At 42.2% G+C, this 13,809-nt stretch overlaps 1 protein-coding gene across 6 annotated transcripts in view; it reads left to right on the top strand.

The window, feature by feature from the left end:
* Window positions 1-6,485: 6,485 nt before the first annotated feature.
* Window positions 6,486-13,809, top strand: part of LOC130404827 (gap junction alpha-5 protein-like) — a 100,846-nt gene continuing 93,522 nt past the window's right edge. Inside the window, exons 1-3 of one of the 6 annotated variants that reach the window (XM_056609749.1) lie at window positions 6,486-6,972; window positions 7,193-7,499; window positions 7,865-10,704. In XM_056609749.1, coding sequence (XP_056465724.1) covers window positions 10,636-10,704 — 69 coding nt within the window. In that variant the 5' untranslated portion in view covers window positions 6,486-6,972; window positions 7,193-7,499; window positions 7,865-10,635. Of the gene's footprint in view, window positions 7,500-7,864; window positions 10,705-13,809 lie in introns of all 6 variants that reach the window. The other 5 variants (XM_056609748.1, XM_056609746.1, XM_056609747.1 and 2 more) reach the window with 5 other exon arrangements.

Here is a 13,809-nt window from a genome sequence, read left to right as displayed (position 1 = left end):
TTGTGTGTTCTCCCCTAAAATGTCTTTGGCCCATCACAATGCTCTAAACTACGGGCCCTCCCCGTTCCCCATGAACATTTATCTTCCCTGTCCCGGTGGCCACATTAAATTCAAATACAGTAATTCAACAAGTACAACTACACTGGAAAAAGGGTTTTATGCCGCACTTCATCTGATTATTATTTTGTAATTCAATTCAAATAAACATTTTTTGTTTTATTTTTAAAAAACAACAGATGTTGAACACCAACATGCTTATGTAAAATCAGCATAGCATACCCTTGACCAGAGTGACGATGACTCACTGGCGGCAAAAAAAAATAATAATTTTTTTTATTTGAATTGAATTACAAAATAATAATCAGATGAAGTACGGCTTAAAACCCTTTTTCCAGTGTACTGATCCTACTGAAGATGTGATAAGAGAGATAAAACCAACAATCTTATACTCATACGAGAGGTCGAGAAGGGTTGAATGATCAAGGTTTTATTACAACTTGCATAGAGTAGCAACGAAACCTGAGTTGGTTTGGAAAGAACTCACGAGCGGCCTCAGACCCCCACACAGGGACGCGGGAAGTGGGGGTGCTTAGGGTGCTGCAGCACCCCCCTGGCGGTCCCTGGCTGCAACTGCAAGTGAGAACGTTTTCTGAACGAATCAATACTTTATTTTTTTACAGTAGAATTTTATCATACAACATGATTATTCATGAAATTATTGACATCCACCCTTTTTGTTATATTTATCATATTAGCATTTCATTTTATTTAGGACATTGTCTGTGTAGGCTGACGTAGTGACGCACAACGCAGAACAATGCTGTGTGCGCGACGGGAAAATTCGAAAAGTCAAGCTTGTTACAAGTGCAATGTGGCGCAGAAAATAAGTATTTTCCGATTTTTTTGGCACCAAGAAGGCAAAACTTTGCGATCAAAACACCAGCCGGACATCCAATTCCCTGCATTTCGTATGTGACCTGTCCATAGCTCAATATGGTAGGCCTACTATGCTGATTTTACATAAGCATGTTGGTGTTCAACATCTGTTGTAGCGCAAAACATTCTAAAACTGGTGTAAAATGTTGCTGGCCATATTAATAGACACGTTGAATGTTATCGTTTTGATTCTGGAATCCCGCACGTAAACTGGTTGGCAAAAAAAGAGCAAAGACGGTTCACTTGACGGAGAAATCGTCACCTTCCTCATATCAGACAACTCGTAAGTCTGGATGAAAATTAAGGCTTTCGTTTACTGTCACTTTCCTTTGTAAACCTTTAGAAATAACCTCCTGAATCCTTGTTATAACGCTGTGCATAATCCCGGACCGCAACAGCTTGTCGGCATGTTGTTAGTGTGTGCAATTCAGCACAGTATCAGCCGAGTTGACTCTAATTTCCACATTGTTTACTTGCTAACGTTTTCGAATAACAGTGGCTAGTTGGCAGAGTTAGAATTTTTACACACCAATAAGTTTTTATCAGAACGGAGCTCTAAATGTGACGTCACCCGTCATCTCGTCTCTGTAAACATTGGATGTTGCGCAGCATTTATTATGACGTCATTATATAGACTCTCTCTCAGCACCCCCCACTCGGACTCACTTCCCGCGTCCCTGCCCCCACATTATATTCCGACTTGTGTGTTCTCCCCTAAAATGTCTTTGGCCCATCACAATGCTCTAAACTACGGGCCCTCCCCGTTCCCCATGAACATTTATCTTCCCTGTCCCGGTGGCCACATTAAATTCAAATACAGTAATTCAACAAGTACAACTACACTGGAAAAAGGGTTTTATGCCGCACTTCATCTGATTATTATTTTGTAATTCAATTCAAATAAACATTTTTTGTTTTATTTTTAAAATAACTTTTTTTTATTTCAAAATACTGTGAAATATAGATATTTTTAGTTAGGAGTTCAATTAAGAAATATCTATTTTGACAAATGTAAAATGTCAAGGTTACGTACAAGCCTGCGCATGCGCATTAAATACAAAGACGCTTACGACTACTGGACCAAACCGCAGTGTTGCCAACTTAGCGATTTTGTCGCTATATTTAGCTACTTTTCAGACCCCTTTGGCAACTTTTTTTTCAAAACAGCGACAAGCGACAAATCTAGCTTCTTTTTCAGCTGCTATTGGTGACTTTTGGCGACTTTTTGAGGTGAAAGCACTACCCTTGACCAGAGTGACGATGACTCACTGGCGGCAGTAGCTCAGGTGGTAGAGCGGGTTGGCTGGTAATCTGAAGGTTGTTGGTTCAATCCCCGGCTTCACCAAGCAGTGTATCGAGGTGTCTTTGGCAAAGCACCCAACCCTGACTGATGTCGCGATGTGATGTCGAATCCAGACAGAAGCGCCTCAAGGCCATGAAGCGGCGAGAGCCGAGCGGGAAAAAATGATGATGTATACAATAATGAGAAACAATTGTTTGATTAAATTGTAATCTTTATGATTGGATAAACCAAATTATTTCTGATAGATATTTCTTAAATGAGAACCAATTGTTGGAGTGAATCAATATTTTTTTGTTTAGGATTTAACATACGATTTAAATGTATTAACTTCATTCAAAGAATAGAATTATACTTGGTGCCAAGTTGTATTATTTTGTTTTTATGAACATAGGAAATATTGTTTGAGGCAAGCTATATATTTGTCATTGGCTCAAGTTATGTAATATAGATGTGAACCATTACCCATGTTTTTTTTACTTGGTTCAACAGAAGGCTTTTTCCAGTGTAGCATTATGTACAAAAGGTTTACATATTAAACATTGTAGTTACAGATAACACATTACAGTTATATGAAGTGAGGTCTTTGATTAAAATCCATTCATCACCTTGTTTATTAACTTGATCGTAAACCGTCATGACTTACCACATGTGTTTAAGAGATGAGCCCTGTAAAACCAATATTCATTGAAACAGTAAAACATGCATTGAAATAGTTAACAATACCACTCTATTTGTCTGTGGCATAGACAGTCATTATCATAAAGCTGGTAGTGTCTGACATTAACAGAAGTATGGACTAGTTAACTCCAACTTCTGAATGGGCCTCCTCTCATCAAAGCCCTGATCCTACTGACTAAAGACTGGCTGTCCTGATCCTACTGATTGAAGACTGTCTGTCTGATCCTACTGAAGACTGAAGACTGGCTTTCCTGACCCTACTGAAGACTGGCTTTCCTGATCCTTTCTGAAGACTGGCTGTCCTGATCCTCCTGACTGAAAACTGGCTGTCCTGATACTATTGACGAATGGCTGTCCTGATCCTCTTGACTGAAAACTGGCTGTCCTGATCCTACTGACTAAAGACTGGCTGTCCTGATCCTACTGACTGAAGACTGGCTGTCCTGATCCTACTGAAGACTGAAGACTGGCTGTCCTGACACTACTAATGACTGGCTGTCCTGATCATACTGGAGACTGAAGACTGGCTGTCATGATCCTACTGACTGAATACAGGCTGTCCTGATCCTACTGAAGACTGGCTGTCCCTGATCGTACTGAAGACTACTGTCCCTCATCGTACTGAAAACTACTGTGATCCTACTGTAGACTGAAGACTGGCTGTCCCTGATCCTACTGTAGACTGAAGAATGGCTCTACCTGATCGTACTGAAGAAAGGCTGTCCTAAGCCTACTGTAGACTGAAGACTGGCTGTACCTGATCCTTCTGAAGACTGGCTGTCCCTGATCCTACTGAAGACTGAAGACTGGCTGTCCTGATCCTATTGACTGAAGACTGGCTGTCCCTGGTCATACTGGAGACTAGCTGTCCTGATGCTACTGGAGACTGAAGACTGGCAGTCCCTGATCCTACTGAATACTGTCCCTGATCCAAAGTGAGTATGCTGATGTTTGATTGCTTCAAAAACCCGGTTACACCAGGAATGAGATGGCCTCAATGGCTAACGTCTTTTGAAATTTTTGCTGATGGAAAGGGTCTCCTAGTTGTAGATGACACACTAGCAGCACCCTTACAATTTAGGAAAGCACTACTTTTACATCATGCAGGACCAGATGTTCAAGATATTTTCTCTACCTTGCATAATGCAGGGAGACGTGCCGATTATGATGCTGCAGTGATAGCTAGAAATAATATTCTTTTTCCGTTCCATGCACTTTTGCAAAGACAAGGAGAGACAGTGCAACCGTTTGCTACAAGGCTCAGACCAGCAGACAGGGACTGTGCATTTGATGCAGATATGGATAACCAAATTTGTGATTAAGTAGGTGCACAGTGTTCATCAAGCTATGTGCGCCGTAAACTTCTGGAGGAGGGTAATGATCTCACTCTCGTTCCCACAAAGAGAGTTGCATCACTCTGAGAAAATTGCGGAGCAGAAGGTAACAACGTTGCGGGAGGAGCCAGCAAGTGCAAAGCCGGAAAGCGTGAATCCTATAGGTCAAAAGCACGGCAAAGCAAAATTCCAGAGAGAACAGATCCCAGAAGCAAGAAAGTATGATCAGCCAAGCTGTTACAGATGTGGAAATACAGATCACTTTGGCATTGACCTGAATTGTCCAGCTAGGGGTCAGAAATGCCATAAATGTAACGGCAAAGATCACTTTTGTAAAGTGAGCAAAACCACTAGGAAACCAACAAAGAGCGAGCAGACTAAGCATTTGTGGTGAAAGACAGCACGGTGAAAAGCAGACTGAATGTGTGCGGGGTCATACCCAGGACAACATCAAGCCATGAACTCTTCCGGATGTCTGGCTATGCCTGCTGAACATAACAGTCCTTCTCAACCTTTTCTCAGGGCAACGAGAAAGGCTCCTGTGAGACAGAAAAACTTAGTCATTAGTTGGGTCTCTCACACTGAGTATAATGGTTGACTCTTCTTGTCAACACAGGCATTTACAGAATTTACAGAATGCATATAGATGTTTGTAACTGAGAATCCTGATTTAAAGAAGATAAAAGATTTATTTTAGAGATAGAGTTTAAGTCCAATTAAAGGGGGGATGTCGGGTACTGCGTAAGAGGAACGTTATATTGCGAATATGATTAGGGAACAAGTTTAATGTATCACATGCAGGTGGACAATTCAAGTAAAGCAACAGTAATGAGTTGAAATGCGTGTCCATGTCTTTGATTAAATTCAGTAAGACTAAAGACACATAGAACTCAAAACAAAACCGGTCTTATGTGTCTTATGAGGCTAGGATTTATCTTTTCATGACGTTTTTTTATGTTTAGGTTTTATCCTTATGTATTTATTTAGCTTTAGCTTTTTTACGGTGTGAGTCACATGGTCTACATTATCTTCTTAAGGGGTTTGGGTTATGTGTTGATGATGGCTGGTTGAAGCTGATTGAACACTGGGGCTGGGTGAGGATGCAGCTGTGAATCATTGGGAAATCAATGCCCACAGGACAAACCAGCACCAGTCACCACACACTCAGAAGTAGAGCCCTTTCATGTCAACTTGTAACATCGGCTCTGCAGGCAAAAAAACATCAAGCCCTGCTATAAACTGGTTTTCAACAAAAACAGAGAAACTGCTTCCAGGGCAATAGAAGAATTGCCCTGGTTTTGAAATCACTTTGACCAATGTTTACTGTAAATTACAAACTTTACAATCAACTTGCACATGCCCAACTAGAAAACTTAAAGATAGACACATATGCCACCACATATGCACACATTCACCAGTCAGACATCAACATATACGTACAAATAAGTACACATTTCAACATTAAATGAATGTAACTTAAATATTGGCACACCATTAGACCCAGGATCACACAGACAAATAAAAATAGGCAGGCAGCCGATTTATTAATAGTGCAACATGTGCAATAGTCCCATGCTCGTCTGAGGCTGCCATGTGCCTCGCCACAAACAACACATGGTTTTTATCCATGTAACCACAGGAGCAACGGCTCACAATTAAAATATAATCCTTATTCTATTTTAATAATCCATAAAAAAACAATTTTGAGGAATGCCAAAATTTGGTTTTATTTTCAGCACCATATGCGTGCTTCGTTCCATTCTGACTCTGAATATAGATTATGAAACGTCCAGTCGCTGGTACAAGATGTTCCTGCTGGACGTTCAATAACTCTTGGATGGCTTTACATTTCTTGCTTTCTTTGACCACAGAACAAGAACAACATGAAGGTTTGAAAAAGACAGACAAAGAGGAGAAGAGAATGACCAATGAAGGTTCAATAAGTAAAGGGAACAGCAAGAGTGGAGGACTGGAGGCTCTGACTTGCGAGAGCACACGGCACACGCAGGAAACCACGTTTCTTGTGCTGCAAACAGGAAACCTTGTTGCCCAGATCCCTCGACTGGCTTTCAGCCCACTGCCACCGCCCTGGCGAATGGAGAGATGGAGGTGATTGGTCCATTGACAGCACCTGCCACTCATTCACCGGTCTGCTAATTGGGTCCCCAGAGAAACGCCCCCTTCCCATCTCCGGCCAGTACAGGAGAGACAGAGCTCCACCACAGAGAGACCAGTATAGGAGAGACAGAGCTCAACCACCTCCACAGAGAGACCAGTATAGGAGAGACAGAGCTAAACCACAGAGAGACTAGTACAGGAGAGACAGAGCTCAACCACGAGAGACCAGTACAGGAGAGAGAAGCAGAACACGTTGACTGGGTGAACAAAGCCTGTAAGGAATGTAGGTCTGCACCCTGCTGCCATTGTATGCCAACACAATCTGTCTTCCTGTGCAGTCGAGAGGCAAGGAGTACACACCCATGTACATCACACACCCACACGTTAAAAGGGAAAGAACAACACAACCACTCACATCCAGGCAAACACAAACACACAGAGGACCTAAATGAGAGAGAGAGAGAGAGAGAGAGAGATAAAGTCTCCACAGGCCAGGCTCATTTGTTTCTTCGCAGAACTATACTCTGACTGACTGGATGTCTAACTCACTGAACGTCGTTTCAACTCTTTGTGTCAGACTAGCGGACCGAGGTCTGCTACAAGGTAGACTTTTGTATGTTTGCACTTTTTGATGTGTTTGATGGATTATTCCTTTAAACGGATTGTTACACTGGACCATTTTATTTGAAGCCGTTACACTTCAGACACGTCTGTCATTCTGCCTTCAAAGCGGTAAATGTTAGACTGTTTAACTTTCTTGTCTGTCAAACTCTCTGTGAGTGAGCTCTGCTCCCTGTCTAATGAGCCGCTTCTTCCCCTTCAGAGCACTTGAATGTGATGAACACAGCTCAGAGTGACTTCGATACTTTGAGAAGATCTGTTGTACACGGGATCGCCGCCAAAGCTCAACATTCACAAGACCTCATGTTTTTTTCTGTAATTATTTATTGATTTTGATTCCATTTTTTGGTAGACTTAAAGTACGTTTCATTCTCACAACTGGAACAGCTTGGTATAAACACAAAAACATATTCATTGTGCTTTGCTGCTGGATAAGTACTGCCTTAATCCCCCTCTGGTCTGGATTCATTTTATTGGACTCCTTGTTATATTCTTCTACATCTAACCAGGTAAAGTGTTTGTGTGTGTGTAAGCGAGAGCAAGAGTTGCCAATTACAATTATTCCCTTTTCTGTTTCCTGTATTTGTGCAATTTGAAATGCAAAATGCACAAATGTGCATGACCACATTGTTACAAGAAAAACTGTATAAAGTATAGTTTATTTTATCAGATATTTTAGTCAGCCATGTTTTTATTGTGTACAACATGTTGAAATGTAAAAATGCAATTTGGCATACATAGACATACTATGCATATACACACAGACACACACACAGACACAGACACACACACAGACATACAGACAGACAGTGAGGTATGTGACTGTGTTATTTCCGTGGCAGTGTTTACTCTACGTCTTTATTTCCTTTCCCAGAGAGAGGGCGCGTGGGAACCCTGCGTCAGAATAAATCAAACCCTGGGAAACATAATAGAGGAGGTCCTAAAGGTAACACACATTTAGACTACAATAAACCCTGGGACTACATTCTATAATGTCTCCCAGGGTTTAATTTAGTCTAAATGGTAACACACATTTAAACTACAATAAACCCTGGGAAACATAGAGAAGTTCCTAAAGGTTACACACATTTAAACTACAATAAACCCAGGGAGACATATAGAGGAGTTCCTAAAGGTAACACACATTTTAACTACAATAAACCCTAGGAGACATTATAGAGGAGTTCCTAAAGGGAACATATTTAAACTACAATAAACCCTGGGAGACATTATAGAGGAGGTCCTAAAGGGAACACATTTAAACTACAATAAACCCTGGGAGACATTATAGAGGAGGTCCTAAAGGTTACACACATTAAAACTACAATTAACCCTTTGAGACATTATAGAGGAGGTCCTAAAGGTTACACAAATTTAAATTACAATAAACTTACCCAACTTCCCATACACACACGCATGCAAGCACAGACACACCAATCCACTAAATGGGTGGATGGCGGGAAAAGCAAGGGAACATCGATAATGCTCCTACAATTCCAAATTCTAAACTACTTAATGTTTGCCGTCCACAAACTAAGAAACCTGCTTAATTTGTACCTTTGTATAAGCCTTAGAACCAGACAAATCTGGGAGTTTATGTTTTACTTGCTCTTGCATGTGTCTGGCCCCCGTTCCATCAGAAAGATTTCTAGCTTCCCTGGTCCGGGTCATGTCAATCCCAAGCGTTGATCTAATGTGTGGTGGTCCGACAGGGCGATAATTGTTTAGACCAGGGGTTTTCAAAGTGTGAGAGAGTGAGCCCCCCCTCAGAGAAAAAAATTCAGCTGAGCCCCCCCCCCCCCCAATTTTTTTTTTTCTAAAGACCTGTGTTTTGAAAGCTATCTTAATTATTTTACACATTTTAAACATCTCTGATCATAACTTTAAAACATTTGAAACATTTTTTAAACATTTGAAACATATTTTTTAAACATTTTAAACATATTTCTGAAACATTAAAACATCTTTGTGCGTTTTTAAACACATTTCTTAACACAATTTAACCTTTTATAAATACATTTGAACATCTTAATCTGTGATCTTAAACTGCCAGTTTGCACAGATTCATTCAGGATCCCCGACTCTGAATTTTCAGAGTCGAATCAGATCTGCTTTTTCAGTCCAGAGATTCGACTATTCGGCAGGGTTTGTTTACCGGCGTTGTTATGGTGACCTAAATTATTATAAGCAACTGAAAACGATGCCGGTTTGAAACTAAAACTGTGATTCTGAAAAAAGTATAAATGCTATCAAAATTCCGTTTCGATAGTATTGAAGATACAAGTGTGTTGATTTGTTTAATGGTTTGAACGATGGTAAACGGTTGAAAAATGAATGAGTTACGATGTCTAGAAGTAGGTGTATCAGAATGGGCTGACGTCTTCAATGAAAACAGCTGAAAACGAAGCGGTACGAAACTAAAAATGTGATTCTGAAGACATTTTAAATGATATCGAAATTCTGTTTAGTTATTATTGAAGATACAAGTGTGTAGATTTGTTAAATGGTTTGCACGAAGATAAACGGTTGAAAATCGATTTAGTTAGGTTACTTCTACAGTTGAAGTACGATTGATGATTTGAATCATCGACTTCCAGGTTTTTCTTCGGGTTTATTTTTTTCACACGTCGCGCCCCCCCTGAAGAACTCTGGCGCCCCCCAGGGGGGGCGCGCCCCACAGTTTGAAAACCACTGGTTTAGACCCAGGCCCTATGGGAGCTGTTGAGGCCTTTTCATAGTCAACCACAATGTGTGATGTTTTCCGTTGCTCTAATTGGTTGTCGGACTCACCGTCCTGCCTGTGTAAAACCTTCGTCATAGAGCCGGCTTTCTTGGTTCATTGGAGTAAGCGAGGCTACGCATGGAGAGTAGACGTCTTTAGAATCATTTGCATACTCTGATTTCAATTTTATTTTAATTCAAGCCACTCACATGCACGAATGAGTAGACCACATCTCAGTATAGGCTACTATTTACAAGTGCAAAAAGGCCAACATATTCTTTATTTTGCTGAGCACATGTTTTTTATCCCGACAAATGCCTCGCAAGGAAAGTTCCCCTGCTGCTTTCTCATAGTTGGCCACCATCTTTCCCTTTCTTCGTTAAACGTGACTGCATCACCTTCTCTCCCATGATCGTCAGCAGCTCTCAGATTTCGCCATCTCTACAGTTACAACTCCTCATGTTGATTTCGCTGCGTTGTAGAGAACGCCGGGAGGCACGCAATGTTTACAACTTCTCGGGGGAGTGTATTTGCAGACATGGGCAAAGTGTTCGATCAATCGCAACAGAGAGAGCGTACCCATCAATCACAGCAAACTGGGCTACTCGGAACGGGAGGGGGGCTAACGGGGGGGGGGTTAGACGCTGATATGGGTTTTGCAGTAATGAACAGTTGTAGAACTATTCTATTCTAGAAGTACCCCCAAATGCAATTATTAACCCTAAAAAAGCATGATATAGGATCTTTAATTTAGTGGTTCCAGACTTTAACACTGATATAAGCAAATATATATCAAAGTATCCCAATCAACTTCCTGAGAACAAATACTGTGGTCACTAAGATAACCCTTTTCTTCCTTCCGACAGGTTACTACCAAACCGATTGCAGTGCGCTGTTGTGACCCTGCTGTCCTCTGATTGGTCATGGCAGACTGGAGCCTTCTGGGAAACTTCCTTGAAGAAGTACAGGAACATTCTACCTCTGTTGGCAAGGTACCAGGCATATGTAGCACACACACTTGTTAAAACACACATTCATGCACATATTAATTAAAAGTATTGCCCTAGATCAAACCTGGTCACACAGGAATCCGTGAATTGACCACGGACGCTTAACTCAAAATCCGTGGAATCCTCACGGAAAGACGCCAATTTACGTGATATGGCCACGGATTTTGCTCATTTACATTTAAATTTAGGGCATTTAGCTTTCAATAACAAAATTTGTCATAAGACGTGAAACAATATATCGCTGTCAGTACAGTAATGATGTTCATAGAGCCAAGTGCAAGTACTAACAATTGCTAGGCTAACCCATTCCCCGTGTACAGCAATGCTAGCAGCTACTGCAGATGTTACACAATTAAGTACTATGAACAGTGTTGGGAAGGTTACTTTAGGTGTTGCCTATAAAATCAGAGAGAGAGAGAGAGAGAGAGAGAGAGAGAGAGAGAGAGAGAGAGAGAGAGAGAGAGGAAAAGAAAAAGATCGTTCAATCATCGGCATGTGTTTTCCAGCATATGTTTTATGTGGGTGTCTGTCCAAATTCCCAGACGGTCCGACAATTTGCTGCTAGTCTTGGAGTTACCGCTAATCAGACAATAATTCCCATAATGCGCGCGGCTAAGCGGGTGCCTGTTACGTCCAAAGAGGCATATGCTTTGTAGAGCTGGGGCCTGTACTACGAAGCTCGATTAGAGGGTTAGCGAGGTATGTTGAGCTGAAAGCCTGGGTTAGCTGTACCACGAAAGTCGATCTCTTTAAGCGTTGCGGTATCACCATGGTGACTTATGCTCGCAACCAAACCTGGTCGGGAGCAGCTTTTCAGCTTATGCCGCGTTTCCACTGCAGGGTGCGGAACGGATCGGTTCGCAAAGGTGCGGTACGGGTTGCGTTTCCACCGCAAAAAGTGGGCGTGACCCGGACTTAGCTGTACCCGTTTTGGCCTCGTTTTCAGTACTCCTCCGTTGGGGTACTGAAAACGAGACGAGACGCCTGAAAGGGTCCCGGGAAATTAAAGCTACACACCCCCTCCGTTGATTGGTGGACAGAATTATCACTTCCGGGCGACGTGGGGATAAAAACAAATAAACAGTAGCCTCGAGGTATTATTCTTTACAATGAACCTGTCGCGTCAAACGCTTGCTTGGGCGAACAAGGAGGTGGAGACGTTCGTCTGCATTCTTGGGGAGGAAGACGTTGTTTACGATGTTTACGTAGCTGCCGCGGCGATCAACATCCGGCCTACCTTAAAGGGTACTGTCGGCGGTGGAAACGCGACCTCGGAACTGAGCTGGGTTATACCGCCCCCTCCCTACCGCGCCTTTGCGAACCGATCCGTTCCGCACCCTGCAGCGGAAACGCGGCATAAGTATACCCGGAGATCGGCTACTTACATCGGCGCGCGCAGCTTCCTAGCCCCTGCTCCGACAATGGCGTCACCATTTGTGGGTGTTCCCGTGGACCTCGGCGCACTTATCGTACAGGTGTCTCTCCGGAGACAGACGGTTTTTCGGGACAGAACCGATCCCTTGGCATTGTCTGACGATATTCTTTATGAGAGATACAGATTCTCATCAGAGGGTATTCGTTATTTGATCGTCCTTGTTGGACCGTATTTTTTATTTGACCTTTAGTTAACCAGGAAAGTCCCATTGAGATTAAAAACCTCTTTTTCGAGGGAGTCCTGGCCAAGAAGCATTTTCGTATGTAGGCAATGCTACACAAAGAAGCCGTGCACTTACTGTTGCGTAGTGTGTCTGTGTTTCAAGTTCGAAGGTGGCCCCGCACGTTAAGTACCGTGTTGTCCATTATCCCTTATGTAACCGCTATGTCAGTGACACAATTAGGCCTAGGCATTTTTTATTCTACAAATTCATATTATAGCTGTGAGAATTGTTAAGAAAAATCACCTCCATAGTCGGAAAACCAAATCATAGGGTAGATTCACCTGAAATTATTCAAATGGATGCTTACAACTTACCAAATTGAATAATATTTTTATATTTATTTTTGACTTGGCCCCATGTTCGTAGGAGCGTGCTGGCACCACATATATGGGGGTAAAAGGCATGATTATACATTATATTTTTTAGACAATATGCAGAATCTTTTCACTTACGAATTAACACGGTCGGCTATTGTTTGCCAGCACGCCACCCTAGCCATATTATGGGCAACCGTGTTCCCCTTGGCTGTGATTTGAACTTTGAATTCAGGTGTTCATAATAATACACTGCTCGCCTTGGATGAAGTACACCGCTCTCGCACGATTTATTTTGCATAAGGGTGAGTCAAATGACACGATAAACCCCCTTTTTATGTGAACGAGCATTGAACCTAAAGCGGAAAATCTGGACCAACTAATTTAATCTAAAGTGGGCGTCGTGGTACCATTGAACTCTGATTGCGAGTTGCGCCTCTGTCGAGCCAGGTTTTCCCAAGAAAGCCTGGGTATGTTCAGCGAAGTTCGTGGTATACCCCCCTGGATCGGACAGGGGTGCGTTCGCTTTCACATCTCAAGCGAACCGTACCAATGTTTGTTTGGAAGCGAACCGAGACCAGTGGGGTGTTCCACAAAGCCGGTTTTATCACATAACCGGGTAAGTTAACCCAGGGTTTGCGGTAACCCCCTGAGACTGAATCGTTCTACACAGTATTGCGATGCATCGAAGAATCGATTATTTTTCCCACCCCTATTGGTTACTGTACTTAACAGTTCTAACAGAGTCTATTGTTTTGCATGTAAGCTTTTTGGTGAAGCTAGAGTTGCTGAAACGCGCCTTGTGGTGGGGTATAATAACTGGCAGTGTCTTTCAAAGATACTGAAGCACCATGAAAGAAGTGGTTGCCACATAAATGCTTATCTGATTGGAAAGAATTGGCATCCCGCTTATGCCTAGGTAAAACTATTGATAGCGAATTGCAGAGAGCCTGTTGACTCGAGTGATCGACTGCATATTCTTTCTTGCAGAGAGAAACCTGCCACTGAGGGGGACAAAATGCAGGAAATCCTAGAAATTGACATTTTCTAGGTATCCTTGATCTCATAGCACGGCATGATGTTACACTGAGCATCTTAGAAAGGCTGCCTCTAAA

This window comes from Gadus chalcogrammus, chromosome 15 (genome assembly GCF_026213295.1).
Source record: "Gadus chalcogrammus isolate NIFS_2021 chromosome 15, NIFS_Gcha_1.0, whole genome shotgun sequence".
Classification (NCBI taxonomy): Eukaryota; Metazoa; Chordata; class Actinopteri; order Gadiformes; family Gadidae; genus Gadus; species Gadus chalcogrammus.
Note: the sequence above shows the minus strand (reverse complement) of the source record. Positions and strands in the feature narration are given on the sequence as shown.